Source organism: Vigna umbellata, chromosome 5 (assembly GCF_029865625.1).
Source record: "Vigna umbellata cultivar VRB3 chromosome 5, Vumbellata_1.0, whole genome shotgun sequence".
Taxonomy (NCBI): domain Eukaryota; kingdom Viridiplantae; phylum Streptophyta; class Magnoliopsida; order Fabales; family Fabaceae; genus Vigna; species Vigna umbellata.
This window is the reverse complement of record NC_142169.1, coordinates 21,847,237-21,873,625: the sequence shown is the minus strand read 5'-3', so window position 1 is coordinate 21,873,625 and position 26,389 is coordinate 21,847,237. Positions and strand designations below refer to the sequence as shown.

Below are 26,389 nucleotides of genomic sequence, written 5' to 3'. Positions count from 1 at the left end.
AAGAACAACCTTAAATCTTATACATGGTTTTAAAGTCACATGCAACTCAAACTTAAAACCTAAAAAGAAAGAAAAAAAAATTATTTTATTTGACCCTTTGATCCAGTGAATAGGTAGATTTCATTACTCTGCAACTATAATTTTTTATCGTTAAAAAAATGCAAAAACAAGTTATATAAACTAGATAAATATCATATAAAGTTTAGTTTAATTGTAAAGAGATGATGGTTTTATAAAATAAACTTTAGTTATTAAAAACATTTTAACTCTTTAATATTAAAATATTGTACTGTTTTATTTAAATTTTAATTGCATCAAGATGCACAATTATATTTTTTATAATAACTACAAGTTTTGGTTATGAATGTTATCAATTTTTTATTTTTTTCCTCATGCTAACTCATCTTGAAATATAAAGAAAAGCACGGAAATATAAAGATTGAATAAAAGAATTTTGGATAGAAATTAACCGGTCTCAATAATATAAAATATAAATATTAGTTTTCGCCGCATAATAAATTATTTTTAAAGTAGGTGCTGTATTGATTTAATGACAGACAAATAAAAAAAGAAAAGAAAAAAAAGTCAAATAAAAAGAATCATAACTCTATTGATTATATACATAAAATAAGGAGGTATAATAACACTATTAATTATATAAATAAAGTAAGTAGGTAACCTAATAGTTATATAAAATAATAATATCTAATTCTAAAAATCATGAAATACAAATACTGTTACATAAAGTAAAATAAGAACTCTTTCCATTTAAAAATAATATCATTTAACATGTATAAAACCAAATCTTATATCTTAAATGAAAAAGATTAGATAAGAAAAATTAAAAAATGATAGAATTTGATATTGTTGAGATTTTGTAGGAATTTGTTAGTTTGATCTGATGAGAGGGAAAAGGAGAGAGAAAGGGAAAATGAAGAGGAAGTTGTGGAGAGATCATTAATAATTAATTAATAGAGAGAAGGTGATAAAAGAAATAAATAAATAAATAAAATAAGAAAGAAGATGATTCATGAAACTGAAACAAAACAAAGGAGAAAGAAAACCATGTGCTATAAATAGAGAAGCGAATATGATAGGGTCTCACTTCAAAGGAATTGCTTCCAAGGCGTGACAAGAAACCTCAGAGCTATTCCTCTGTCTGGGGTCCATTCACAATTACACATATTCATTCTTTCATTCCTGCTTTCATTCTAATGTTCCTTCTATAGACATCCTTAATTTCATGTTCTTCTTCTTCAACCTTTTCTTCTGCCATCAATCAATCATCCTTTTCTTGGTTGCTTTCTTCGTCTCATGTGCTGGTGTCTCCATACACACATATAGATACGGGTAACTCTCTTTTATCTCTCTTTCTCTCTCTGCTGAGGTAATTCGTGAAATCCGTGCCCGCTTCTCCCTTTTGCCAAAGTTTGGAAATTTTCTCTTATATTGTGCCTCTGCCCTGCTTGCGACCGAAGCTTTCCAATTTCCTCTTCTGGGTCCTTCGCTTTTTGGGTCTGGGAATGGCTAATTGGAGAAAACAACAAGGTGAGAGTCATCATCAAGTGGCTCACTTGCGATCCTATTCCAACAGCAGAAAGCCTCCTTTGGGTTAGTACACTTTTCTTTTTCTTCGTTTGGGTTCTGAACCCGCGTTTAATTCTTGTTGCATGGATTACTCTTTTGGTGTTTTCTTTTTTCCTTTTTCTTCGTTTTCATACCGTTTTGAAAACTGGGTTACAATTGTTGCACGTTTTATGATGACGCTGCTTTCTAGTGATTATAATTGGGGTTTTGGTTTGAAAAGTGGGGTTCCCTTTTTTGAAAATGGTCGGTTTTCAGTAATCATGGCTCATTTGCCTTTCTTTGCTGTGTGATGGAGTTCTAATTTTGTCCTAGTCGTGTGTTTCTAGGAACTAGCTTTAGTTAGATACAGGTATGTATTGGAGTTTTCATTTGTTAAATGTATTGTGAAACTTATATTCAATTTACTTAGTTGAGAGAGGAGTGATTTGATTGGGCCGCTGTGAAACCCTGCCTCTTTTGTGTTTGAAGGCTTAGAGCTTGATTATTCAATGTTGGGTTTGTGTTGTGTGCTAAAGGGTGAAGTTAAGGGTTATGATGGAGGGTTTAGGTTTCATTTACTTGTCATTGAAAGTAACTATGAGCTTCAATTATCAAAGGGATGACCTCTAAGGTTATAAAGTGCTGTCATATCTTTGGTTGGTAGGTTGTTGTGTCGTAGTTTGTTGGTATTGATGCTTTGCATGGCCAATAGATTGATCGGTTCCAATGTCATTGAATTATTTAAATGGACTGGTTTAACATGCATTACTAACTATACTTTTGTAGTGGATCCAGGCAAGTTCTGTATGTTATAATTTTTGTGTGCTTTGAGCCCAAACTGGTGTGCTGTATGATAAAACGTCACATTATCAGATTGTCGAAGCCTAGTCTAAACTATTCCTATGATAGTCTCTTTTACAAATGTAGCAATTATGATTTCTGTCATGTTCTGAAACTGAAAATGTCTTGATTGTGGCAATTTCTAAAAAATATCTTTAGACTCATCCATCCAATTATGCATGGTATTATTTAAGTGAAATCCAAGTACTGCAAACATAACTGAATCTCCATTTTTTTAATAACTTTGTATGTTGTGTTCTAAATTGAAACCGTCAAAGTATATATTAATGGAATCTTTTGGATACATATTTGACTGTTTGAAGCAATACCTACACAATTCAATTATTGAAAGAGTAATGTAGTTATTGATCCTTGGTTAGTTAAAATCTCTATCATCTCAAGTTTGAATTGAAACTGTTGATTTTGGCAAATGTTAGTAGTTATTAATTGAATATTTCATGATGAGAGTATAATGGTTTCTCACAACTTTTGCTTTCCTTTAAAATGTGTTAAAGTACTAGCATGGTAATTGCAAAAAAAGAAATTGAGAATGTATTAGTATCATATCTGAACTGCATGAAGGGTAAGACAGTTCTTTTGCATGAGATTTTACATATTATTTACTGTCTTTCCTGGTGTTTTTATTTTGTTTAGACTGCAACACCATCTGTTATGTGATTTGGCCATGATGGTAGGAGTTTCCTTTTATTGTCAACTGATCTGCTTAATTTTCTTGGTTCAGACAATTACCATTCAAACATGCCTGCCTGGGAAAAGAAATTTTGTTCTTCAATTGGCTCAGTTCCATGGCGAAAGATTGTAGAAACCAAGCAATATATGCATCTGTTTGATAATGTGGTGAACTGGGATGACTCTGCTGGCAAGGAAGCATTTGAAAATGCAAAAAGGAAGTATTGGGCTGACATCAACGGCATTCCCTGCACCGTATCGTTGCCTGATCCAGACATTTACATCGATAATGTAGATTGGAATGCAATTGTTGACCCTGAACTTATTCTGGATTTGGAAAGAGAAGCATTAAGAGTCCCTTGTAAGGGAGTGGTAAGAAATGATCAAGATGTTGTGATTATTGGTGGTGCTCTATACTTAAATGATCAGAAGCTTCCATGTACTGGATGGGGGGACGATGAAGAGGAACAGCCAAAACCTTCTGCTCCAACTACTGCTATCACATGCTGGGGGACAAACCTGCATGAAAACATTGAAGTAGAATCTGGACAACAGGATCATGCCGACCCTGCAAAAGAAGTCGAATTGCAGGGTTGGAAGAATGATTCTTGGGGGTGGAATCATAGGGAAAACTATGGTGGTGGTGACATGAACAAAATGGGAAGAGGAAGAAACGGTGGTGGATATGGCAATTGGGGAACATGTGATGGCCATTACAGAAGGAGAGAAAACAATGCTTGGTCTAAAACCCCTCATGCATATAATGGTAACAATAATGAGAATAATGTGAATAGGGGAAGAAGAAACTATAGAGGTGGAGGAGGAAGAAAGGGTAATTTGATTTATGTGCCTAAGGAGGTTCTTCCTACACCTGCTGCATGGTAAAAAGAATACAAAACAAAGGCTAAGTGTCAAAGACCTTAGACTGAGACTGCAATGACTTTGATGAAACTTCTAGGAGGTTAGTTTTGTGAAGGTGGCTAAAGATATAAATTTTGTTATGTTAGTAAAACATGTAAGATAAAGTAGCTTATAAGAAGACAAGACATCATTTTATATTTGAATACATTTGTATGGAAGGCCTATGGTATATTTTGGAGTTTATAGTGTAAGTATAGTTGTCCCTTATGTGGTGATAGGTTTATTATGTATATGCTGAGAAAGTTTGCATAGATGAAGCAAAATCTTTTATTCTTGTCTCCTTCATTATGTGTGATACTATTTTTTATTTCTTTTGCTTAGTCTCAACACAATAGTTTTTAAAATTAAATAAATTCAAAATATTATCTTTAAGTGGTTTTCACTTTTATTACTCTATTTGTATTTTCTTTTTCTTTTTTTTTACTCCATTTTAGTGTATAAATATAAACATTTATATTCTTTTTTTCATCTTTAAAAATTTGTTTTTGGAAATAGTTTTATATAATAGCTTTCAAAACAACTTTAAGCCGTTTTAACTTATTATATCAGACTTTATTGTTCATCTTTTTCTTTTTGTATTTTATCATCTTTTTCTCTCATTTCAATCCTCAAAATATATTTTTTATAAATTGTTTGATAAGATTTTTTTTTTAACTTATAAAGAAAAAGTAATTGCATACCGAATCTTAGTATATAAAGATACATACTTTTTTATTTGAATTATCTATTAATATTCTAAAAACAAAACTGAACATTACTGGTTATTTCCAGCATAAACAAATAATAATGTATATTAATATGTTATTCATATGCTTGAGTATATGATGGTAAATACCAATAAAGTTCAATTTCTTTTATATATAAAATTGTATTTTACAATTTTTTTTTCTAAAATTATGTGAGGAGAACGATGGCAAATACTTTATTTTAATTTCATAAAACTTAAATTATTTTCTTTAACTTTCAAAGAAAAGAAAAGTAACCACCAATTATTTTAAAGTCGTCACCAATTACAGAAATAATTAGGCGTGATTTGGTGTATTACGAACTCTTGAAATAATAGATGTAAACATTCTAATATTTGTTTATCATTCTATTGAGTATTTTATTTTAATCTCTAGTGTTCTTACTATTTCATCATATTAATTACTTTATTTTTGCAAACAGAAATGTTTTTCAAGGACAAATAAATATGATAACAGAAATATGATTTTCCTTGATGATGAATATAAGAAGAAATTTTATATCTTATGTTTGGACAAGGAATTTTAATCATTTCAAAAAATTGAAATATATCATATTTAAATTATTTATAATTAAATTCTCTTCATTTCTTAACTAATTTATTTGGACGAAGTAAATAAAATATTTTATATTTTAATTTCAATTTTTGGATAAAAAAAATTAATTTAATTTTAAGACACGTTCAACTTTATCATTAAACTCAAGTTTAGTTACATTAAAGAAATTTATTGATTATCTACTGATAATTACATATGAATTACAATTACTAGGTAACTTTTAACTTGCCTATAGAATTCTATAAAAGGCTGTGAAGCATTCAATTAAAACATGGCCCATCTTAGGATTCTAATCCTTTGTTTTATCTTTAATATTAAAATCTTATAACATTTTCCTTACTTTTTCCTTCACATCCATCTTAAGTAGCTAATTGGTATTTTTATTAATTCATTTGTAAGAAAAAGAGAAATGGGTTAATTGCCTTATAAATATCTAAATATGTGAGTATAAAAGAGTTGGCAATGTTATTACTAAAAAAAAATTATAGAAATCATTTAAGATCGTCTTATAGAATATAACAAAATTTTCTAAGTGTTAGTTATGATTTTTCTTGGTAGGTAAATCAGTTTTATTTATGGATTTTAGATATTATTTACAAATTTACATAATAGATAATATTATTTTTTTATAGTATTAGCTCGACTTTTGATTTAGGATGAGTTATTTTAACTTTTAGTTCGCATCAATTTCAAAAGATTCAACATGGGTACACTAGACATTGAATATGATAAAATTTTAAGATTGTCTCAATGATTGTAACAAAACTTCATAAGTTTTACTATGATTATATTACAGATTTTTGTTTGTAGGTAAATCAGTTTTATTTATGGATTTTGGACATTATCTACCAATTTATACAATAGATAATATCACTTTTTTTGTAGTGTTAGCTCGACCTTTGATCTAGATTGACTTATTTCGACTTTCCGTTCATATTAACTCCAAAAGATTCAACTTGGGCATACTAGGTCTGAATGTTGAGTATGATGAAAATAATGTATCTTGACAAATTCCACATCACTTAAGATAAACAAGGGAGTGAGTGTTGGTGATTATATAATGGACTCTAAGTCCATGGTTTTAGTTGCCCTAGTAAAAAATACTTTAAACTTGTATTTGGCTTTTCTTATACTCATGTAGTAGAGTGTTGTGAGGTTTGAGTTAAATTCTTGCTTTAAAGAGCATGGGTGTACAAGGGGTTATAGGACACAAAAGAGTGGCCTATATATTATACAAATTTTCACATAGTGTTATTCCCTGGTTGCCTTTAGACAACAGTTGTGGTTTTTGTTCAAATTTGGAGGTTCCACGTTATATTTTTATGTATCTTTGTGTTGATCTTATTTCTCTATTAATAGGGTGATCCTCTAGGGTAAAGACGATAATATTCTTAATTGATGACATGTTTTTTCTAACATTGACCTTTAATCTGAGTTGACTCGTCTCAATCTTCAATTGCTTTCAACCTTCAATTGATTTCAACCTTCAATTTAGGTTAACTTAGCTTAACCTTTAGAATAAGCCAACTCGTTCAACCTTTGGTTCAAGTAAACTCGATTTGACTATCAACACAAACCAACTAGACTCGACCTTTGTCTTAAGATGACTTAGCTCAACCTTTATCACGGCCTGACTCAACTCGTCCTTTGACACAAGCTGACTCAGTTCGACCTTCAGCATGAAATGACTTGGTCCGACCTTCAACCCGAACTAACTTGACCTGATCTTCAGCACTAACCAATTCAATTTGACCTTCAACAGTAGCCGACTTTACTCGACTTTCAACCCTAACCGATTTGGCCTAACCTTCAATTCACCTAACTCAATCTCATTTTCAACCCAACATAACAATTCATTACTTTTTAATTACTCTATCAAACATTCTATTTTAATATAAAAAAAATTTAAATTCTTCAAATAAATTGTCTTTCTTAATTGTCTCATCCAAATACAATGTAAAATTGTTTAGACTTTTGTTTTCGAATTTTTGCGAGTTATTCAAAAGTGTTTGAGAATCTTTATAATACTTTTAATGAACATTAATTTTAGAGAGAAAGGCATTGCAACCCATGAAAGGTTTTTGGCCAATAACTTTGCAAACAATTATTAGCTCAAAAAACAATCTCGCATTATGTACAGAAAAATGGATTATCTTGCCCAATTGGTGGTTATAAGTTGATAAAGTTTATGTGAACTGATTAATACGAAAATTAATGAAAAATTGAAAAAAGAAATCTGTAGTTACTTTATCGAGAATTATCTATAAAAAATTATAAATATTGTTTAATTTATAATTGATGAAGACGTTGTGAGAGGACGTGGAACAACCAAAAATTGGATGCTAGATGCCTCACTACAATAACAGTGACAAATGAATCTCTCTAAACATGCGTAGTGAAGTTCGTATAAATAAAATTCAATTATTTATTCATAAATTTATCATTTGTAATTAGTGGGGGTAAAACAATGGACAATAATATTCTTAATTACTAGACTTTAAAATATTCTTAAAAATTATATTTTCTCTTTAGTAATTTCTTAGATTTATACATAAATATTTATAAGGAAAATGATACTTGAACAACCTCTTTTGACAACATTTAGACACGGGACAGGTGTCTAAATGGGAGTGGTCCACGTGGAAAATTAAAATGAAAATGAAATATGACGTGCAAAGGGAGTGGTCAGGGGTTTTTGTTTGGCGTTTGAAATTTGAATTTCATTTTGAACAATTGTAGAGAGAGAAGCGAAGGTTGAGAGAGAGAGTCTAACCTAGAGAGAGCCCGAGAGAGTTGGAGAAAGGGAGTTCGAGAGAGAGAGGTCCGACGGATTGCTTGCCGGAGTGCCGCCGGACAACGTTGAAGGCCGTCGGAGGTCCTCAACCCCTCCAGCCGGTTCCGATTCACGGTCGCCGCAGCTCCGACGTTGGCGAACGAACCGAAGACGGCGTCGTCTTCCCTCCGGCCCAGCGAACTAGGTGCGCGTTCTGAGTCTCGCTTCGTCCCACCTGCTTCCCTCCCTGTGCCGAAGTGCCGCCGGAGCATCGCCGGAGTGGCGACTGTACGGTGGACGAAAAAGAGGGGTTTTCCGGGTTGTTAGTCCCACCCACACATTTTTCTTCCTGTGTGTTCCAACCGGCACACGTTGTGTTCACTGAAGGTTCGTTTGTTTTATTTCAGTGGAATGAAGCTTTAATCTATGTATGATGTTGTTTGTGGATGATTTTGGTTATGTATGATATGTTGTTTGTAAGCTGTAAAAATATGACTTGTTCGATGACGGTGGAATGTTGTTTATGTATGATGGAAGTGGTTTATTAATAGTATTTGTTGAATGAATTAAATGTGTGGTGATTGATACTATGGACATGACACATGGGTTATCACATGGAATCATTAAAAGTGTAGAACTGTAGCACACTGATTCACATTTTATTCCAATTGTTGGAGAAACAAAAGTGCATTATTACATTCAAACTGTAGCAGACTGACTGGAAAGAAACACACGCAGCTGCCACGGTTCACATTGGACAATTAGGCTTTGGCAATTTAAGGAAGCAGCTACTAATTCACTTGAGCTGGGAGGGTGCACTCGGTCCAAACAGCTGATGCTTGTCCAGCTTAGTGAAGCCACGGTCCAACACAAGATCACACATCCCGCACCAAGGCAATGAGGCCCACGGAAGAAGGGAATGTAGCACTCCAGCCGAAGAGAAAACAGAAGAAAGCAAGAAGTGGTGTACACGTGATGTAGAGTTGGACACAGTGCATTCCATTTTGGAACAAGAAGCACACTACACGTTGGAGGCAGCAGAGCATACAAGAAGCGTGGTAGATATTATTTTCTTTGGTTCAATTGGAAGACGCATGGCCTGCACACTGACGCCCCAAGAGAATAACAAACACATCCAACATGGTCCGGAGGAAGAAAATAGAAAAGAAAGAGGCTGCACTCATTCACGCTCGGGGACTGATAACTGCCACCTCCAAAAATGCAGAAAGAATAGCTGCACGCTTGCTGGTTCAGGAATTCTCTGAAAAGAGGAGTGGAGAAATTATTTTTGTAAGAGAGGTGGAGAACAAGAGAAGGTGGACGGCCAGGAGCAGGGAGATTCTCCAACAACAACTCTAGGTTCTCATCTTTTTTCCAGGGGCTCTCGAAGAAAGGGGGACGACATTCAGCATGCAGATGGGGACGGGAGAACTCTCTCATATTGTTTTTGTTTCTTGGAGAATGTTGCCTTGAGAGAGGAGAACTGCACCCAGCCCACACCTCAGTACACATCCAGCTGCCATATACTTCTCAAACGGACTCTCTCACCTTTGGCTCTTGGTCTTTGGAACGTTGCTTTTGGAGATAGGAGGACTGAATCCAGCTGCCAACTTGGAGGCGCACGTTCACTAGCCACCGCGTACGTACACATCCAGCTGCAAATGGTTTCGCTTGGAACGTCTTTGGAGAGCTTGGAATGAGAGGTTGGAGGATGAAGGAAACCAATCACTGCTGGATGAGAGGATGATGTTGCTTGACTTCGTGATGTCTCATCATCTGGTTTTGCAAATCTTTCATTTAAGCTTGTGCTCATTTACTTTTGCATTTATATACCTCTTCCATAAACTGTAATTTGGATTCTCTGTTTGTGCAAGTTTTACTGTTCATCATCTCTTTCACGCTGTCATGGTAGGATTTTATTGTTCATGCTTGCTTTCAGTCGCTGGTTCCATTCAAGTTTGTGTTTCTGGGTTTGCGTTTTATGCTTAAGTTTAATTTGTGCATTCTAATTCACTGCAGCTACGTTTCTGTGCGCGTTTACTGTTCCTGCCTGTCATACCGTTTGGTCACTCTTTAGAACCGTTCGGCTTCTCTGTTCGTGCTTGTTGTTTTGAGACCGCTCGTTCTTAATGTTCATACCGTTCGGTCTGTTAGAGACCGAACGGCTCCTTCCTTCATGCTAATGTTCATACCGTTCGGTGCTTACACTATATTCTTATTACCGCTCGGTCAAGAACGTTCGGTTTACAATTTTCCTATGTTTTTCCGCTGTTGCCCTTTTTCAGAGACCGTTTGGTCTCACTGTTATTACCGTTCGGCTTTTTCTGCCTTCAGTTGTTTACACTTAATACCGTTCGGACATACTTCTGTGTATGACCGTTCGGTCTGTTTGTTGTTGTAAACGATCGTTCGTCGCACGTCAGGACGTTCGGCCTAGGTGAACAACCGTTCGGTCTCTAACTTCACTGTTAGAGATCGTTCGGCCTAGGTGAACAACCGTTCGGCCTAGGTGAACAACCGTTCGGTCTCTAACTTCACTGTTAGAGATCGTTCGACCATTTCTCTGTTTTGTTTTTTATTATCGTTGCTCTGTGACGTTCGACTCGTCTTGTTCTTACTTTGGACGCTCGGTCTTTAGCGACCGTTCGTTCATTTCGTGTTTTTTGGAGACCGTTCGTGTAAGATCCTTGAAAAATATTTGTAAGTTAAATACTAGATAAAAAAAAATTGTGAATAGTAAAAGGTGAATAGTAAAAAGTGAATAGTAAAAAAAAAAAAATATTTTTGGAAAGGATAAGTGTTCCACGTAGCTTTGAGATCAGAATTTATCAAATTGCAAATAAAAAATTATTTTTGTAATAGTAAAATGAATAAAAAAATGAATAGTTAAAATGAATAGTAAAAATGAATAGTAAATTTTTTTTTGCTATAAATAGCCAAGGGGGGGAGGCTGAAAATTTACACCAAAGAACTTAGAAAATTTTTGAGAGAAGAGAGTGGGAAGAATTTCAAAGGGGATATTCTGGAAGTTTTCAGAGGACGAGGGGATTAAGTCTGTAATAGAGGTAAGGGGAGCTAACTTTGAGTATTTCCTTTTGTATTATCTTGAGTCTTGGATATGCTATATTTTGTTTTTTTTGATCTTATATCTTGAATATGGAGTATTTTGTTTCTGTATGATCTTAAATTTTAAATGAGAGTATACTTTGTGTTGATATCCAAGTGTGATAATTGTAAAATGTAATGTTGATTATGTTATGCCACTTGTATGTTATCAGTTGTTTATTTTTTTGTATTTTGGAAGGATTAGAAATTGTCTAACCGGCTCTGCCAGATTCAATTTCTTGTTTCCCCAAACATTCTATTGTTTTCCTTATTTAATTTTATTGTATTTTGGAAGGATTAGAAATTGTCTAACCGGCTCTGCCAGATTCAATTTCTTGTTTCCCCAAACTTTCTATTGCTTCAGTTATTTATTTTATTGCACTTTTGGAAGGATTAGAAGTTGTCTAACCGGCTCTGCCAGATTCAACTTCTTGTTTCCCCAAACTATTTATTGCTTTACTTATTTATTTTATTGCATTTTTGGAAGGATTAGAAGTTGTCTAACCGGCTTTGCCAGATTCAACTTCTTATTTCCCCAGACATGTATTGTTCTTGTTATTTAATTATATTGTATTTTGGGATGGATTAGAAGTTGTCTAACCGGCTCTGCCAGATTCAACTTCTTGTTTCCCATGAATTTTTATATTAAGATTATTCTTATGATTGTCAAATATTGTATTCTTCTATGACCATTTATAGTAATATCTTATTATGGGTAATTGTTTATAATTATCTTGTATGAATTCTATCATGAATGAGTTTCTTGGCTGAAATTGATCTTGTTGGAAGGTCTGGAGTAAGGATTCTGTAATAACTTGTATATGAGTATTAAATAGATGTAGTGATACTATTTGAGGTTGTTGTAAGAGGAAGTAAAAATATTAAAATTAGGCATTTTAGATTTAGAGCATAAGCGAACAAGGTAGATAATTTAAATAAATAAATTGTTAATTATTGAAGGCCTCCCTTTGTTGGTAGGATAGAGGAACCTTAAAAACCTGAGTTGGCACATCCCTGATCATAGAGCAGCCCTGGCCTGGTCCAGTCAGTTGTGACTAGTCATATGTGTTGGCGTCGAAGGTGAGTTTGATGCGTTCAGACATCTGGGTCCTCTCCGGTGACCAATTGGGGTAAAGAAAGATCTCTAATAGGATGAAATTAAAATAAAATAAGTTAATTGGAGATGCATAAAGTTATCATGGTAAAAACTTCATATATATTTTATTTATCGTTACATTGAGCTCAGACTTTAATACGTAGTGGCTAAGATATGATGAAATGTTTTGGCTGATCTATGAATCTTTAATTGGTGAAAATATGTTGAGTTATACTCGTTATGGTCAAAAATGAGTTTATAATATGAAGTATGATAGCTGGCGATATGTTTAATTTATTGACACCAAAATAGGTTATTGTCAAATTATGATTAGAGAATGAACATGATTGAGTTATGTGGAGAAGAGGTTATGAATTGTTGATTTGATGAAATGTTGGAGTGGATAAGAGAGTATGAAATGTTGATGTGATGAAATGTTGGAGTGGATATAAGAAATTATTGCTTATGAAATGATGTTTCCTACGGGAAGTAGTATGTTCGGTTATACCATGAGAGCTTGGTATGAACAAAGTAACACCTGAGGTTAATGAAAGCAGGCAGCAAGTGGTCTGACCATAAGGCTTTGACATAAATATGTGGTTCATAAGTTTTATAGAAGCAGGCAGAGAGCAGTCTGACCATAAGGCTTCAGAGAGTAAGACATAGTATACAGGTGAGGCTTAAGGAAGCAGGCAGAGAGCGGTCTGACCATAAGGCTTCGTGAGTAAGCATAGTATAAATTGTAAGGTTTATGAAATTGAGGAAGATGATTTTGATAATGATGAATTAATGACATCGGGGTAATGATATTTGAGTAATTGTAGAAATAAATGATTAAACTATTCTTATTACAAGTTTAATGATTGATTTGATATGGTTGGCTTACCCTTATTTGTTTATGCTATGATCATATAACTCATGTTATATGTGATTAGATAATGTTGCAGATGTGGTTGAAAAAGCTTAGAGATGAGAGAGATGCGGGGAAAACCTTTCATGGATTTTTGTAAAAAGAATAAATTTGTATTGGGAAGATTATGTTGTGTAAAATTTAAAAGTTGAAATGTCAACGGTGAAGACTATATTGTTTAAAGTTTGTAAGTTTGGTATTGTACTTTGGAGTAATTGAAATAAAGTTTGATTGTTTATATGAGATATCGAATTAATTTAGTCTCTACTATCAGTAATACCCTTTAAAATATTTGGGTGTTACAGTTCGGTCTCAATGTTAGGTTTTCACTTGTGCACCGTTCGGTCAGTGCTTTCAAAAAAAATTGTATTTACCACATACCAAATGACTTCTCTGTGATTGTGATTTTGTCAACTTCACCGCAAACAATGAGGTATCAGGATAATTGGTAGAATCATAAATGAAAGATTCCCTACTCTCTTGGTGGAAATGATAACATACATTGTCAACATTTATTAATACACAAGCAAAAGAGAACAAAAAATTAATAGTAATCTAGTAATTTATATCATTCACATTATTGGATGTAACGATTGATGGCGAAACTAATTAGCATTGATCACTAATAAAAATAATTTATAATGTAACGTTTGAATAAATTGTGAAACGGTGCTTTGAATGAAATAACAATGAGAAATTAAATGGCCACATTTGTCAATAACATTACGTGGATAGTAATTATTACCATAAGCAGTAATTGGTAAATATTAAAATTATTATATTATAATAATAAACTATATGTAAACTATATTTAATTGTACCATATTCATGAAAAAAAAATGGAACCAAGTTATAAATTAATGTTATTTATTTGAATGAAAGGACACACATAATATTGAACAACATACATACCCCAAAAAAGAAGTTTATTCCCACAGTGCATGGGTTAAAGGTGTGTATAAGTATTTGGTGAGAAGTCATTTGGAAACACTTATTTGGAATTTATTAACAAATTCCTGGCACAGAAAGCACAATGGGTAACGCTTCAGGTGCAGGACCAGAACTGGTACCAAAGGCTAATTAAGTGGGTACTTGGATATAACTTTTTGCACATAAAGGCCAACTTGGTACACCACACTCATTTTGGGGTGCCTAATGTCTTCTCCTTCATTTCTTCAATTTCTGAGTAATTTGGAAACACTTATTTAGGAATTTATTAACAAATTCGTGGCACAGAAAGCACAATGTCTTCTCCCATTATAAATTTGTAATTACAAAGTAAACATCAATTACTACACATACAATGATATTGTCAATCTTTTGTCGTTCTTTTCTTTTGTGCCCAAAAGAGTCCAGTGCAAACATTTGCAGTGATGGAATCTTCACAGCGTAGCACCACCAATGCCCGTCATGGATAATTGGGACAAACAACTACAACAAATAAAATATCACACCATAAAGTACGAATAACCATAAACATATTGTCCAAATTAATTAAATGAAATGTAATTGCACTAACAAATTCAACATTAACAATGTCATGAAATCCGATGATATTAGACTGGAAGTAGTTACAGTAGTCATTCAAATGCAACATACTACCAATCCAACAAAATTACAACAACAATGTAAAATTAACCAAACAACATCTATAAAAATCATGAACACAACAAAATGCAATAGAATTCAATTATATGTCAAATTGTAAAGGATAAACATGAAATGGACAACCACACACACAGTATCATTAATTATATCAAAGGACCTTCTAAAATCCCAAGTCATCCCACCACATTTATTTCATCTAATAACTTATCAAATATCTAGATTACGGGTAAAGCATAAAAAGTGAAATTTATTCCATAAATTTTCCCACTTTTTCCGTAAACATTTTCAGTATCGTCAAAGGAATAATGTTTATGTTCTCGTGTCCATAGTATCAATCACCACACATTTAATTTATCCAACAAGTCATATTATTACCGCTTACAGACAACGGATCATACATAACCAAAATCATCCACAAACAACATCATACATAGATTAAAGCTTCATTCCACTGAAATAAAACAAACGAACCTTTAGTGAACACAACGTGTGCCGATTGGAACACACAGGAAGAAAAATGTGTGGGTGGGACTAACAACCCGGAAAACCCCTCTTTTTCGTCCACCGTACAGTCGCCACTCCGGTGATGCTCCGGCGGCACTCCGGCACAGGGAGGGAAGCAGGTGGGACGAAGCGAGACTCAGAACGCGCACCTAGTTTGTTGGGCCGGAGCGAAGACGACGCCGTCTTCGGTTCGTTCGCCAACGTTGGAGCTGCGGCGACCTTGAATCGGAACCGGCTGGAGGGGTTGAGGACCTCCGACGGCCTTCAACGTTGTCCGGCGGCACTCCGGCAAGCAATCCGTCGGACCTCTCTCTCTCTCGAACTCCCTTTCTCCAACTCTCTCGGGCTCTCTCTAGGTTAGACTCTCTCTCTCTCAACCTTCGCTTCTCTCTCTACAATTGTTCAAAAATGAAATTCAAATTTCAAACGCCAAACTAAAACCCCTGACCACTCCCTTTCCACGTCATATTTCATTTTCATTTTAATTTTCCACGTGGACCACTCCCATTTAGACACCTGTCCCGTGTCTAAATGTTGTCAAAAGAGGTTGTTCAAGTATCATTTTCCTATTTATAAACAAAGTTTATCCAATTGAATGAATTTATTTAGTTTTACTTTTTCAAGGGACATATCTTTTAAGGACATTGATGGATCATCTTTATTTTGGTCCATGCATACTGCTAGCTTTAACGAGACAATGGTTTGGGACCACTTAACCCAATACCTCGGAACCACACTTTCTTAAACAAAATCTGCCACCGTATATGAACCAAAACAAAGTTACTACCAAAATAAAAATCTAATGAACTCGATCGATTAAATTTCTATTAAAATTTATTTAAAATAAATGTAAAATCTAAATGGAGTTTAATTTTAATTTAGCATAACATTTAAATCAGACCAAATAATTTCAATTTTGTTTATTTTTATCATTACAAAATCATTGATTATTTATGATAAAAAAAATGGCTAAAAATATAATCTTACATTTATAAATAAATTACATAACCTTATATAATTTTTTATTATGTTTTAATAAATATGAAAAAATATAATTAAACAGTAAAACTGTTTTAGAAGAACATACTTATCTATATTTACAACTTATTAATTAAATATAAATATTATATATTATATATTATAGTTTGATTTAATGGGAGTGTAGTTCTGTGTTTTTACTCCGAAATTGAATCAAACTGTTCAAAATTAAAAAGAAATAGCTTAAAACAATTGTTAACTTATGAATCAGTTTTAGATAATTTTTTTAATCCGCCCATGTTTTAGTATAAATATTTCCTGTAAAACCCTTTTAATTTATAAAGCTTTTTTTTTAATAAATTAAAATCAGCCACTCTTGGAGTTTGAAAATGAAAAAACCTCTTTTTCTCTAACATATTATCATTCAACCTTGATACGTTTCTTTATTCTCCTCGCTTAAATTTCATTATCTTCATATTCAGTGGTTGAGACTGTGACGCCCGTATAGTCCTCTTAAAATCTAATCCAACAATATCTCATTCGGATAATTTTCGATCTCTCACACTTTGTGTTGTTTAGTCTTGCTTTGTATGCAATATCTCTTAGGTTGTATGTGCTCTTTGTGTCTGTTTTTCACTCTCGACTAATAAGTGGTTTGTTTGGTTCGATTCGAATTGTTTTTCCGTTGTCTTTAAGTTAAGGTAGAACTTTCACAAGTTAAAGTTAAAGGCAATTGGGGTTCTTAGAGAATTCTAAGTTATCTTCTAAAGTGAGGGAAGCTAGGTTTTTTACACATTTCATGATTAATTTTTTGTCATTGAATTGTTTGCATGTTGAATCTGAATTGTTTTTAATGGTATTGTTGTGTACTTTGTATTTTTGTTGTGCTGGAATTGGAATGGGTTTGTTGATTGGGGAAATTATATGAATTGGGATGTTTTGGAATGAGAAATTTTAATTATTGCAATTTGGTTAATTTGGGTATCAATTATAAAACATTTGAAATGAATTTGAGTTGAGAAAAATGCAAGATATCAAATTGTACAATGGAACAAGCCAAAATCTCACATTTTCATAAGCATTTGGTATGGCATTGATCGACAAACTAGGAGCGTTGAGCACTGGTTTTAAAACCTCACACTCAATGGCATTTTCGTGACAAGCTAAGTGATAGTTTCTACCATTGAGCACGCCCAATTCAAAGAGCTTCAATGGCCCTGACGTTGAGCACTAGTCCTTACCATTGAGCACTCCCTTGATAGTGAGCCCTTATGAACTCAAGTGTTGAGCGTGCCTTGTTGTCATTGAGCACCAGTTTACTGTGTGTGTTCTGTCTTGTAGTTCTTTTTACATTCTCAAGTTATGTGATTATGAGATCATGATGTTCATAATGGTTTTGATGTTATTACTCTTAAACATGGTATGAATGGATGAGTTTTAAGACAATCCAAGGAGGGAATCCCATTGAATATGTTTTCTTTAGTGTGCGCATAGATGTACGGATTCAAGTAAAGAGATATCTTAATACTCTAATAATCATTCACACTTATATAAAGTATAATGGTGGTGAGAGTACCAAGATATTCTATTCTAGAAACTTTTCCTTGGCCTAAGATGTGAAGGGAATTAACCTAGTGTATGGTAGAGTGAAATACATTAGCAATGACTCTATAGAGTAGTAAAGGTCACCACAAATGCATGTTTATGGTAAATTTGATATTGAAACATGTATCCAAATAATTAAATTTAAAGAGCTGTAATTGTATGATTGATTAGTCTATAAATGTTTAAATTAAATTATTTTATGATGAAATCAGTTTAAATGTTATATGTTTATTATTTATAAATTAGTTTATCCCCTCTCATTTGTTTATGTATTCTCTTATTTGTTTACTTCTTTTACCATTATTACCATGTGAACATACGAGGGTGAAGCAAATTTGGATGGTGATGATATTGTTGTTTATTTTTTGTTTGTCTGAAATTGTTGTAAGGTTTAATTATGTCTTAGTATCTTGGAGTTGGAGTTTCTTTTAGTGTCGTGATACTGTTTATATCCTTGAATAACTATAATGGTAATTCTTCAATGTATGTATGGATTATATGTTTTGAATTAATAAATTTGTTATTTTAGTATATAAAATTACAAATGCTATTTAAAAGTAAAATAAAAAGACCGAACATTTTAAAGAAACCCACAAACAAAAAATATACATAACGTATTAAAATTCTTTTATTGTTCTCTAGTAAAGTTTAGGATTTGATTAAGAATTATGGATTTCGAAATCCGATAAAAGATTTTTTGTTTGTCAAATTTTAATATCTAATGAAGGATTTTTTTTTTTCTCAAATTTTAAAATTCAATTAAGGATTTTGTCTTTCGAAATTCGATGAAAAATCTCTTAAAATCTTTTTATCTTCAAGAGGTGATCACAACTATAACCTAAAGTGACGTTTCAAAATGCATTGTGTTTGTATCCTTAAGAAAGAAAAGGCCTTAGATTAGTGTAGTAAATCAAATATATTATCGTCCAACTTGAGGAAATAAATGGAGAAAAAACAAGTCTTCGAAAAAAAGATAAGGAAAGAATAGTTACAAAAATTGTTGTAAAGTGCTTAGATTTATGACTTTGCAAAGAATAAAGAAAAACTACAGTTCCATTTAAGATATTTAAACATTTTCATAGAAGCTATTGTAAGTGTTATACCACAACTCAAATCCTGCAAAAGCTAGCAATCAAAGATTTTAAGCTGACAATTAAAGTACATTTGGGCAAGTAACAATAATTATTTTCCATAGTTTATTTCGCTATTATTTTTACTCTAGAAAGTAGGAGGGAATTACTTAACATTTTAGTTATTCATAATGCAAATTCATTTAGAAAATATTAATAAGCTTATTACAGAAAATTACTTGATTTGATTTACATAAAATATAACCAACCGCTTACTGAAAGATATAATATTAAGTGTGAAATTAACAATATTATACATACATTAATAAGTACAATGAGTAGTAATGATGATAATAAAAAGATTAAAATACTAATTTATTTTCTACTTTTGTTTGGTTTTATCAATTCAGTCCTAGTATTTTTTTTAATAAGATTTTAATTTTCGTGAATTTTATTCAATTTAATCATTTTTTATTTATGTTGTTTAAATAATTAACAGATAGTTAATAATGTATGTCATGTGTCTAGTTTCTTTATTTTCTTTTTCTAATTTTTTTTAATTTTTCTTAATTTAAAAGAAAATGTTCATATATCAAGCCAGTATCATGTTAGGTGACAATATTATGTGTCAAATGTTTTATATTTAATTTAGTTTCTAAATTCATTATTTCTTATTAATTCAGTTTCAATATTTTTTATATGGTAATTCTGCCCGTTTCCAATTCAAACCAAATTGAATTTTTATATAAATGTTATACTGATTTTTAAGTTAATTGGTTTTTAACCTAAAAATCACATAAAAGTATTAAATAATTATGTGATTTTTAACCTCTTAAAATTTTAAACCAATAATGTTAATCTCCACTTCTAAAATTTTCGTTCTAGTTTTAAACCAACTATATCCCAAAAAAAAAAATATTTAATAAAAATATAAATTTTAAAAAATTAAAGTTGGTTTTAATTTAGAAAGAGACAAAATTACTTTATTTTAAAAAAAAATAAGACTAAATTGAACAAAAATAATGAATATAAATATCACACATGACACTAACACTAATATATGACACTAACACTAATATGTATCACTTTAACATTGACACTGACATGTGACACTAAGTCTACCATATGATACAATACTAACTTAACACATAAACAATTTTTTAAATTAAAAAAAAAATAAAAACTAATTCTTCACGCAAAAATTGACTTCAAGTTTATTTGTTTGAATTGGAAACGTTATTAGAATTGAATGGAATTGTTATAGAGAAGCGGCGAAAGACTTGTAGTTCTTTTCCTAAAAGTGAAAGTGAAACTAAGACGTGTCATGTTTTCAACATTATGTTATGCTTATGCCAGCAGATAGAATGCTACCAAACAGTCGTAAATCAAACCCATACATAATGTTCCCTTTCATTCTAGTCTATCTACATATTTTAGTATGCTTAAAGTTCTAACAACCTTTTTCATGCACTACACAGATTCCGAAAACTATACCAAGTACTAAAGTGATATAGGGGAAAATAACATTTTCTGAATGGGTATAAAAAAAGATCTTAACCTGTGTATTTATATATCACTGTCTCTCTCAATGGGTATAAAAAAATACAAACAGCCTCTATTTCCATTACAATGGCATCCAATCTGCTGAAATGACTCTAAAAATAGGAGGGGGTGAAAGAAATAAAAACAGATTAGAGGTAAAAAAGAATAATTTAAAATGTTAGCAAAATCTGCTTTGTATGATTTCTATACTAAGGCTACGATCTATACCTGAAATTTACATAAGCGCTTGGGTAATGATCGGGAAAAACCCCATGAAGCCAAAAAACTGGAATGCCCGTCGTGACAGCCAGAAGAGCTTCTATCATTGTCTTTTTCTTCCTCACAATTAACATTCTCTTCAAAATAATTTCTGGCCATGGCAAGGAATCAGTCAAAAAATTAAGTAATCAGGTCAGCATGATCGTAGTTTGGTGGAGACAACGGTGGGATTGCAGATGGGAGTGAATCATCTATAACTTTCAAAATTCTTCTCCCAGTTGCTTGGGATAACCTGCCGGCATCAAATTTTCTAGAAGATAACATATCTGATCTGGAATTCCTAGTTGAATTGCTACTGTCAACAGATTTTAAAAACTTCTCTTTTGATAAATTCGTTTGAGTAGCTTTTGCAATCACGGAGCTAAACACACCAGATTCCCTCAAACTTTGAATAATAATCTGCAAAGATAGGTTTTGGGTGGAAAGATGAAGACCGTTTCTGATAACTATGTTGACTAACTATGTAAATTGTTTGGAGAGAGACCAGAAAGCAAATTCCATGTATGTGAACTTACCGTGGGAGCATAAATACGAGTCAAGATGCCTTTCCTCATAAGTCTCATGTTAAGTGCTTTATCAGTCCAGACAATCCGTTCACGATACCTACGTGAAAGAAAAGGCCCATTAACAACAAATAGTTCAGCTGCTTAACTACCCTGAACCCCCATCAAGACTCTAGTAATTCTCATATCACTACTTACCATTGAAGCATTTCTTCCTCAGTTGCAGTGGAAGCAATTATGAATGCCTAAACAGAAGAGTTGTGTCCGATTAAAAAAAATATAACATACATCGATACAGTGGTAACCCACACAGGCCAACAAGCTAGGAAGTAAAGAACAAAAACATAACGAATAAACAACTACTCAAGTCATTAGGCAAGCCACCAAGAAAAAATAAAAAGGATAAAAAGGACGGAAGGGTATTTCTGATTCAAAGGACTAGTGAACAACAAAAGAACTATTTTTTTTCTGAGAAAACTCAGCGGGGAATGTCACAAAATCATGCAAAAAAATAACAAAACGAAAGTTCTGGTCTAGATTCAACTCAGAAACCTTTGTGTGGGCTTAGAAAAACATCAAATTGTCAAACCCATAAGATAATCTTCGGAATATAAAAATGTAATTGCAACTAATAATTTACTTTTTAACCTAGAAAAAACTGGTAAAATTTATAACTACAATGAACTAGAGCGTGTAATCGGCAACTATAACTTACAGATCTATCAAAATCCAACATGAAGCATCTTTTAACATCTTCTTTAGTAGGCTTGCAGCCACACCGATCACGTCTTGAAGTCAAATCAGAAAATTTGGTGTAGGTGTAATGCAGAACAGCAGCTTCTTCCAATTTTATCTCTCTGATGAAAGATTTGGCATACAGATCAGTGTAAAATATATACACAGAATTATGCATTGCAATAAGCAGCTACCAAGTATTTCAGAAAAAGAAAAGAAAGCAACACATTCACAAGGAAATACTTTCAGCACACTATGATTGTATGAAATTTATTTGAGATGGGACCTACCAAAACAGTTTACACTAAGCTCGAAATAATTATAGGGTAATTTATACATGATAGACGACTCAATTTTTTTATGTTTAACCTTTCAGCTTGTAAACTAGATTTATTAAACTCCAAGACAAATGCAGATTCAGTACTAAGTACCCTTAACAATGAAATCATGCGATAGTAAAAATGAAGACATATACACATGTCTTACATAATACACACTCATAAATTAATGACAGGCAGGATCAACGTACTTGGGTGTCTTCATATAGTTATGCCATCTGTGGGCACCATTCGGACGGAGATGATCCTGAATCCTGGCAGCTGATTTCCCATTTCCATAAGTAAGAAAATAGTTTGGATTGCCACGGGTTGATTCTTTATAATTTCCAAAATATACATCCTTCGGAAGATGATCGTAGTTCTTCTTGAACATTGAAACCTATGATAACATGCAACCTAAATGTGTCAATAACACACTTGATTTCTAAAAGGATAAAGAAGTTGGTACAGAGAACAACATTAGCGAAAAGGCTACAAGATCATTTCCTTTTTTTCTTCTAGAAATCTTTATGGAAAAGTTTGTCCGAACAGACCCTAAACTGTATTAGCAGGTTGGATTTTGAATCTCTCAATCCTACCAAGTTAGCTTCTGCCTCACTTTTATTCAATAGACAATAGAAGTTAAAATACTCTTGTAAAAGTATAAAATTCTAAATAACGCATCTTCATGGCTAAAAATACATCATTTCTGCGCTGTAAAAATTCCATAAAAGGTTTATTATAAAACACATACGGAACTCCTGGGTATGAATGCATATATGCATGTCAGCTTTAGTATAATAGAAGTTATGATAAGAATCAATAGATTTTACTGTTTTTACAAAAGACATTATCATAAACAGACATTAAACAGTAATTAATAAAGGCAATAATCATATCAGTTCAATACTTCTTTCATTTGATACTAGACGTCAAAGTTAAAATGATGGTCAAATCAAAGTCCAAGTTGAACCACATTATGACTTGCAGATAAAACTACAATACACACACAATATGTAAATATAAGTCTCTGTGTATAACCTGTCGTTTACGGTTCATTAAGTTATTAATTAGGTCATTTCATTTTTCTGACAGGCTAGATACAAGTACAGTCATGAGGGGAACAGAAGTTAGAAATGCAGAGCACATGATTTGCTCACTGCGGCTGTCATTTTCTTCAACTTTGGAAGTGAAAAGTGCCATTCCAGCCAGACCCGACAACCCTTGGAGCATAAACTTGCCATTCCAAAACTTACACACTATAATCATGTGATGCAGCCAAAAATCGTGATTCATACACAATTCCAAAACGATTCTGGTGATCACTATGCAAGTCAGGCCCAAAAGAGATACAATCTCCAATTTGCATCACTAGCAGATGTAAACACATCGTGTTGACTGTATCACATTTAGATTTAAATATAGATGATACACTGGCTTAAAACTTAGGTAAGCTATTTAAACAAATACCTCACTGAAAGGCTCCTTGATATCATCTCTCTCCACACTGCTTTCCTGAAACAAAAAACATTTCATAACCAAGTTTAAAATTATCAATGAATATCAAAAGGGCAAAAAGAATACAGTTCGATCAACTAGTATCAAATAGTACAGTCAGGATCAAAATAAAATTCCTGCACTCACATAATTAGGAAAAATGACCATATCAACATTTCCGGGCACATCAGCTAACAACTGCCTTAAAGAGTACTCAGGGGTTCCTGCTGGATGCATCAGCTCATCAGTGTCCAGATGGATGATCCAATCCATTCCAGAATCCTAAACAAAAAAATATCATCCAGAAAAAAAGAAGTAAACTACAAAACTGAAGGTATGATAATGATTAATAAATAAAAGAAATCACAACCCATACCCTTGCCATGACAATAGCCATTTCCATATTCAAAGATTGCTTCACAAACAACTCATAGTTACATGGTTTGTAGAAGAAGCTTGCCAACCAAGTCTCATTCCATATTCGGCTGAAATAATAGATAACAGACATTGGAAATACGCAAATAAGGAACAAATCGTTGTATTAAACTTTAGCATGTAATCTTAAAATCAGAAACTCCATACAAATAAAAAACTTATGAAGATTATTGGAAACTACTGATCTCAATTATCTTAAGCTGTGAGTGAAATAAGAACCCCCCCAATGATGAATTTTATGTTTTAAACCTACCCCATCACTTTAAGGTGTTCAGTACTTCATCTCATATGTGCAAGTCATATCATAATTCACTATCCATTATCCATTATCCATTATCCATTATTCTATATAAAAGAGAGCAAGATTCAGAATACTTGGCTCCCACTAGTGCTATGATGTTCTTCAAACCTAAAACCCACTGAAGGGTAAACTAGACAATTCATAGAAAAGGTTTCATGTCTGAGAATTACACGATAACAAGTATGGGAATATTATGACAAACAAAAAAAAAAAGCAATAGAGCACTTGACCAATCAAGCCCTGATCTGAGGTCGAAGAATCATTTGACCGAAAGAGTTTAACTGTTTTAGCCATGATTTAACTGTTCAATGCTGGATTTCGTAACAAAGGATATAATGGGAAAGAATTTCTATGTGGATCAGAACCTTGGTGACGTCAATTTTTTCATATGCCAGGAAGATCTTCCAAGACAAGCATTTGATCATATACATATTCTGAATCCCATCATTATGTCCCCAAATAGGCATACATTCAGATTTAGATAAAAAAAAAAAAACCAAGCCAGAACAAAATTTCTAAAAGATACAATAACTATTGCAATCCACAACACAAAAAGTGATATAGTGGATGACCTAAGCTCAATCCTCTACCAAAGATCTCCATCAACAAACTAACCACAAATCTACAGAATAATTTAAACAAAAACCACCACCAAAGATCCGTATCAACAAACTATACACAGACCAGATCCAGATCGCATCTGGAACTTCAAACTCAGAAAAAACATACCACCAGCACAGACGTGCACTTAATAAAACAGTCAACACCATCTAAACAAAAGAAAGAAAGCATTCAAAAACCACGCGCAATAAGTTCGTTTGAAAACAACTCTCGCCACTCAAACAGTAAAAGAAAAACTCTTTCAATCCAGAACAAGTCTCAAAGTGGAACAAAACAAAATACCTTTTAGCTTGCTGCTCCTCTAACTCCCTCGTTCTAAACACAACCTTCACCCCCTGATTTGAAAAAATAAAAACACGTTTCAAATTCCAATCAAAGATCCAAAAAAAAACGAACCTCCGGATAACAATAAAAAAATAATAATAAAACTAACTCACGGGAATGCTCTCTAAAACCCTAGTGACATTAGGCAACGCAGCCTTCCCTTCGACGAAGAGGAGGAAGCTGGAGACTCCGATGACCTTGTGGTAGAAGATCCACGGCAGCGTCTGCTCCAACCCAGCGGAGGTGCTCGTGGTGACACATATCTGAACGAATTCCAAAATTTAAAAGAGTCAACAAGGGAGAATCAGAAATCCCAAATTCGCTAAAGAACGATGAGAATGATGATGGTAGTGGTAACACGAAGGGTTTATGACAGGGTAGAGGACCTTAGGTGAGAGGTGGGAGGAGAAATCGAAGTTCCAGTCGCGGAAGTAGGGGAAAGAGGGGTTGAGAGACTGGGAAAGGGGGTTGGAACAATCGGAGGTGCGGCGAGAGGGAGTGGAATAAGCTAAGGACATGCCGGGAAACTGGGGTTGATCGGGTGACCAGCGGGTGAGGGGGTCGGTGACGCCACCGCGCCATTGGAGGACGAAAGCGATGGAGGCGAGGGTGAGAGGGAGGAGAGTGAGGAGAAGGAGGAGGCGCGAGAAGGAGGATGGTGGTTGGTGCTGGAATTGTCTGTTGGAGAGTGCACCCGCCATCGGTGGAACTGCGAGGGATCAAAGTGGTGGAAGGTTCATGTGATGTGATGCGATGAGATGAGATTAGAATGTTGTTGTTTATATATTGTTTGGTTTGGTTGGGTGTGTATGTAAGAGTGTGGTGAGAGGAATGGAAGAGAAAAGGAGAAAAGAAAAAAAAATGAGAG

The 26,389-nt window shown here is 33.3% G+C and overlaps 2 protein-coding genes and 1 long non-coding RNA gene across 3 annotated transcripts; 2 read left to right on the top strand and 1 right to left on the bottom strand.

Annotated features, from left to right (window-relative positions):
- The first annotated feature begins 1,098 nt into the window (after positions 1-1,098).
- On the top strand, positions 1,099-4,297 carry LOC124848586 (FK506-binding-like protein). The gene is made up of 3 exons (XM_047326303.2): positions 1,099-1,350; positions 1,479-1,611; positions 3,149-4,297. Exons 2-3 carry the CDS (start codon positions 1,524-1,526, stop codon positions 3,979-3,981), a joined length of 921 nt encoding a protein of 306 aa, XP_047182259.1. The 5' UTR covers positions 1,099-1,350; positions 1,479-1,523; the 3' UTR covers positions 3,982-4,297.
- A 6,771-nt stretch (positions 4,298-11,068) lies between these two features.
- LOC148197928 (uncharacterized) lies at positions 11,069-13,447 on the top strand. Its single transcript, XR_015786820.1, has 2 exons — positions 11,069-11,156; positions 13,228-13,447. It is a non-coding gene; the product is annotated as an uncharacterized LOC148197928 (long non-coding RNA).
- Positions 13,448-20,502: 7,055 nt separating this feature from the next.
- On the bottom strand, positions 20,503-26,386 carry LOC124848583 (glycosyltransferase-like At2g41451). The gene is made up of 11 exons (XM_047326298.2): positions 25,908-26,386; positions 25,635-25,784; positions 25,480-25,532; positions 24,217-24,325; positions 23,988-24,122; positions 23,814-23,858; positions 22,556-22,743; positions 22,007-22,148; positions 21,490-21,536; positions 21,304-21,391; positions 20,503-21,187 (listed from the first exon to the last, which is right to left on the bottom strand). The coding sequence occupies exons 1-11, from the start codon at positions 26,220-26,222 to the stop codon at positions 20,909-20,911; spliced, it is 1,551 nt and encodes a 516-aa protein (XP_047182254.1). The 5' UTR covers positions 26,223-26,386; the 3' UTR covers positions 20,503-20,908.
- Positions 26,387-26,389: the final 3 nt, after the last annotated feature.

Coding starts and splice junctions, on each gene's coding strand:
- LOC124848583 (XM_047326298.2), bottom strand. CDS start 26,222: ATGGCGGGTGCACTCTCCAACAGACAATTCCAGCACCAACCACCATCC. Junction 25,533..25,634: donor GGGTTTTAGAGAGCATTCCC/GTGAGTTAGTTT, acceptor TTTTCAAATCAG/GGGGTGAAGGTTGTGTTTAG. Junction 24,326..25,479: donor GAGGAGCAGCAAGCTAAAAG/GTATTTTGTTTT, acceptor CTATTATTTCAG/CCGAATATGGAATGAGACTT.
- LOC124848586 (XM_047326303.2), top strand. CDS start 1,524: ATGGCTAATTGGAGAAAACAACAAGGTGAGAGTCATCATCAAGTGGCT. Junction 1,612..3,148: donor CAGCAGAAAGCCTCCTTTGG/GTTAGTACACTT, acceptor TTCTTGGTTCAG/ACAATTACCATTCAAACATG.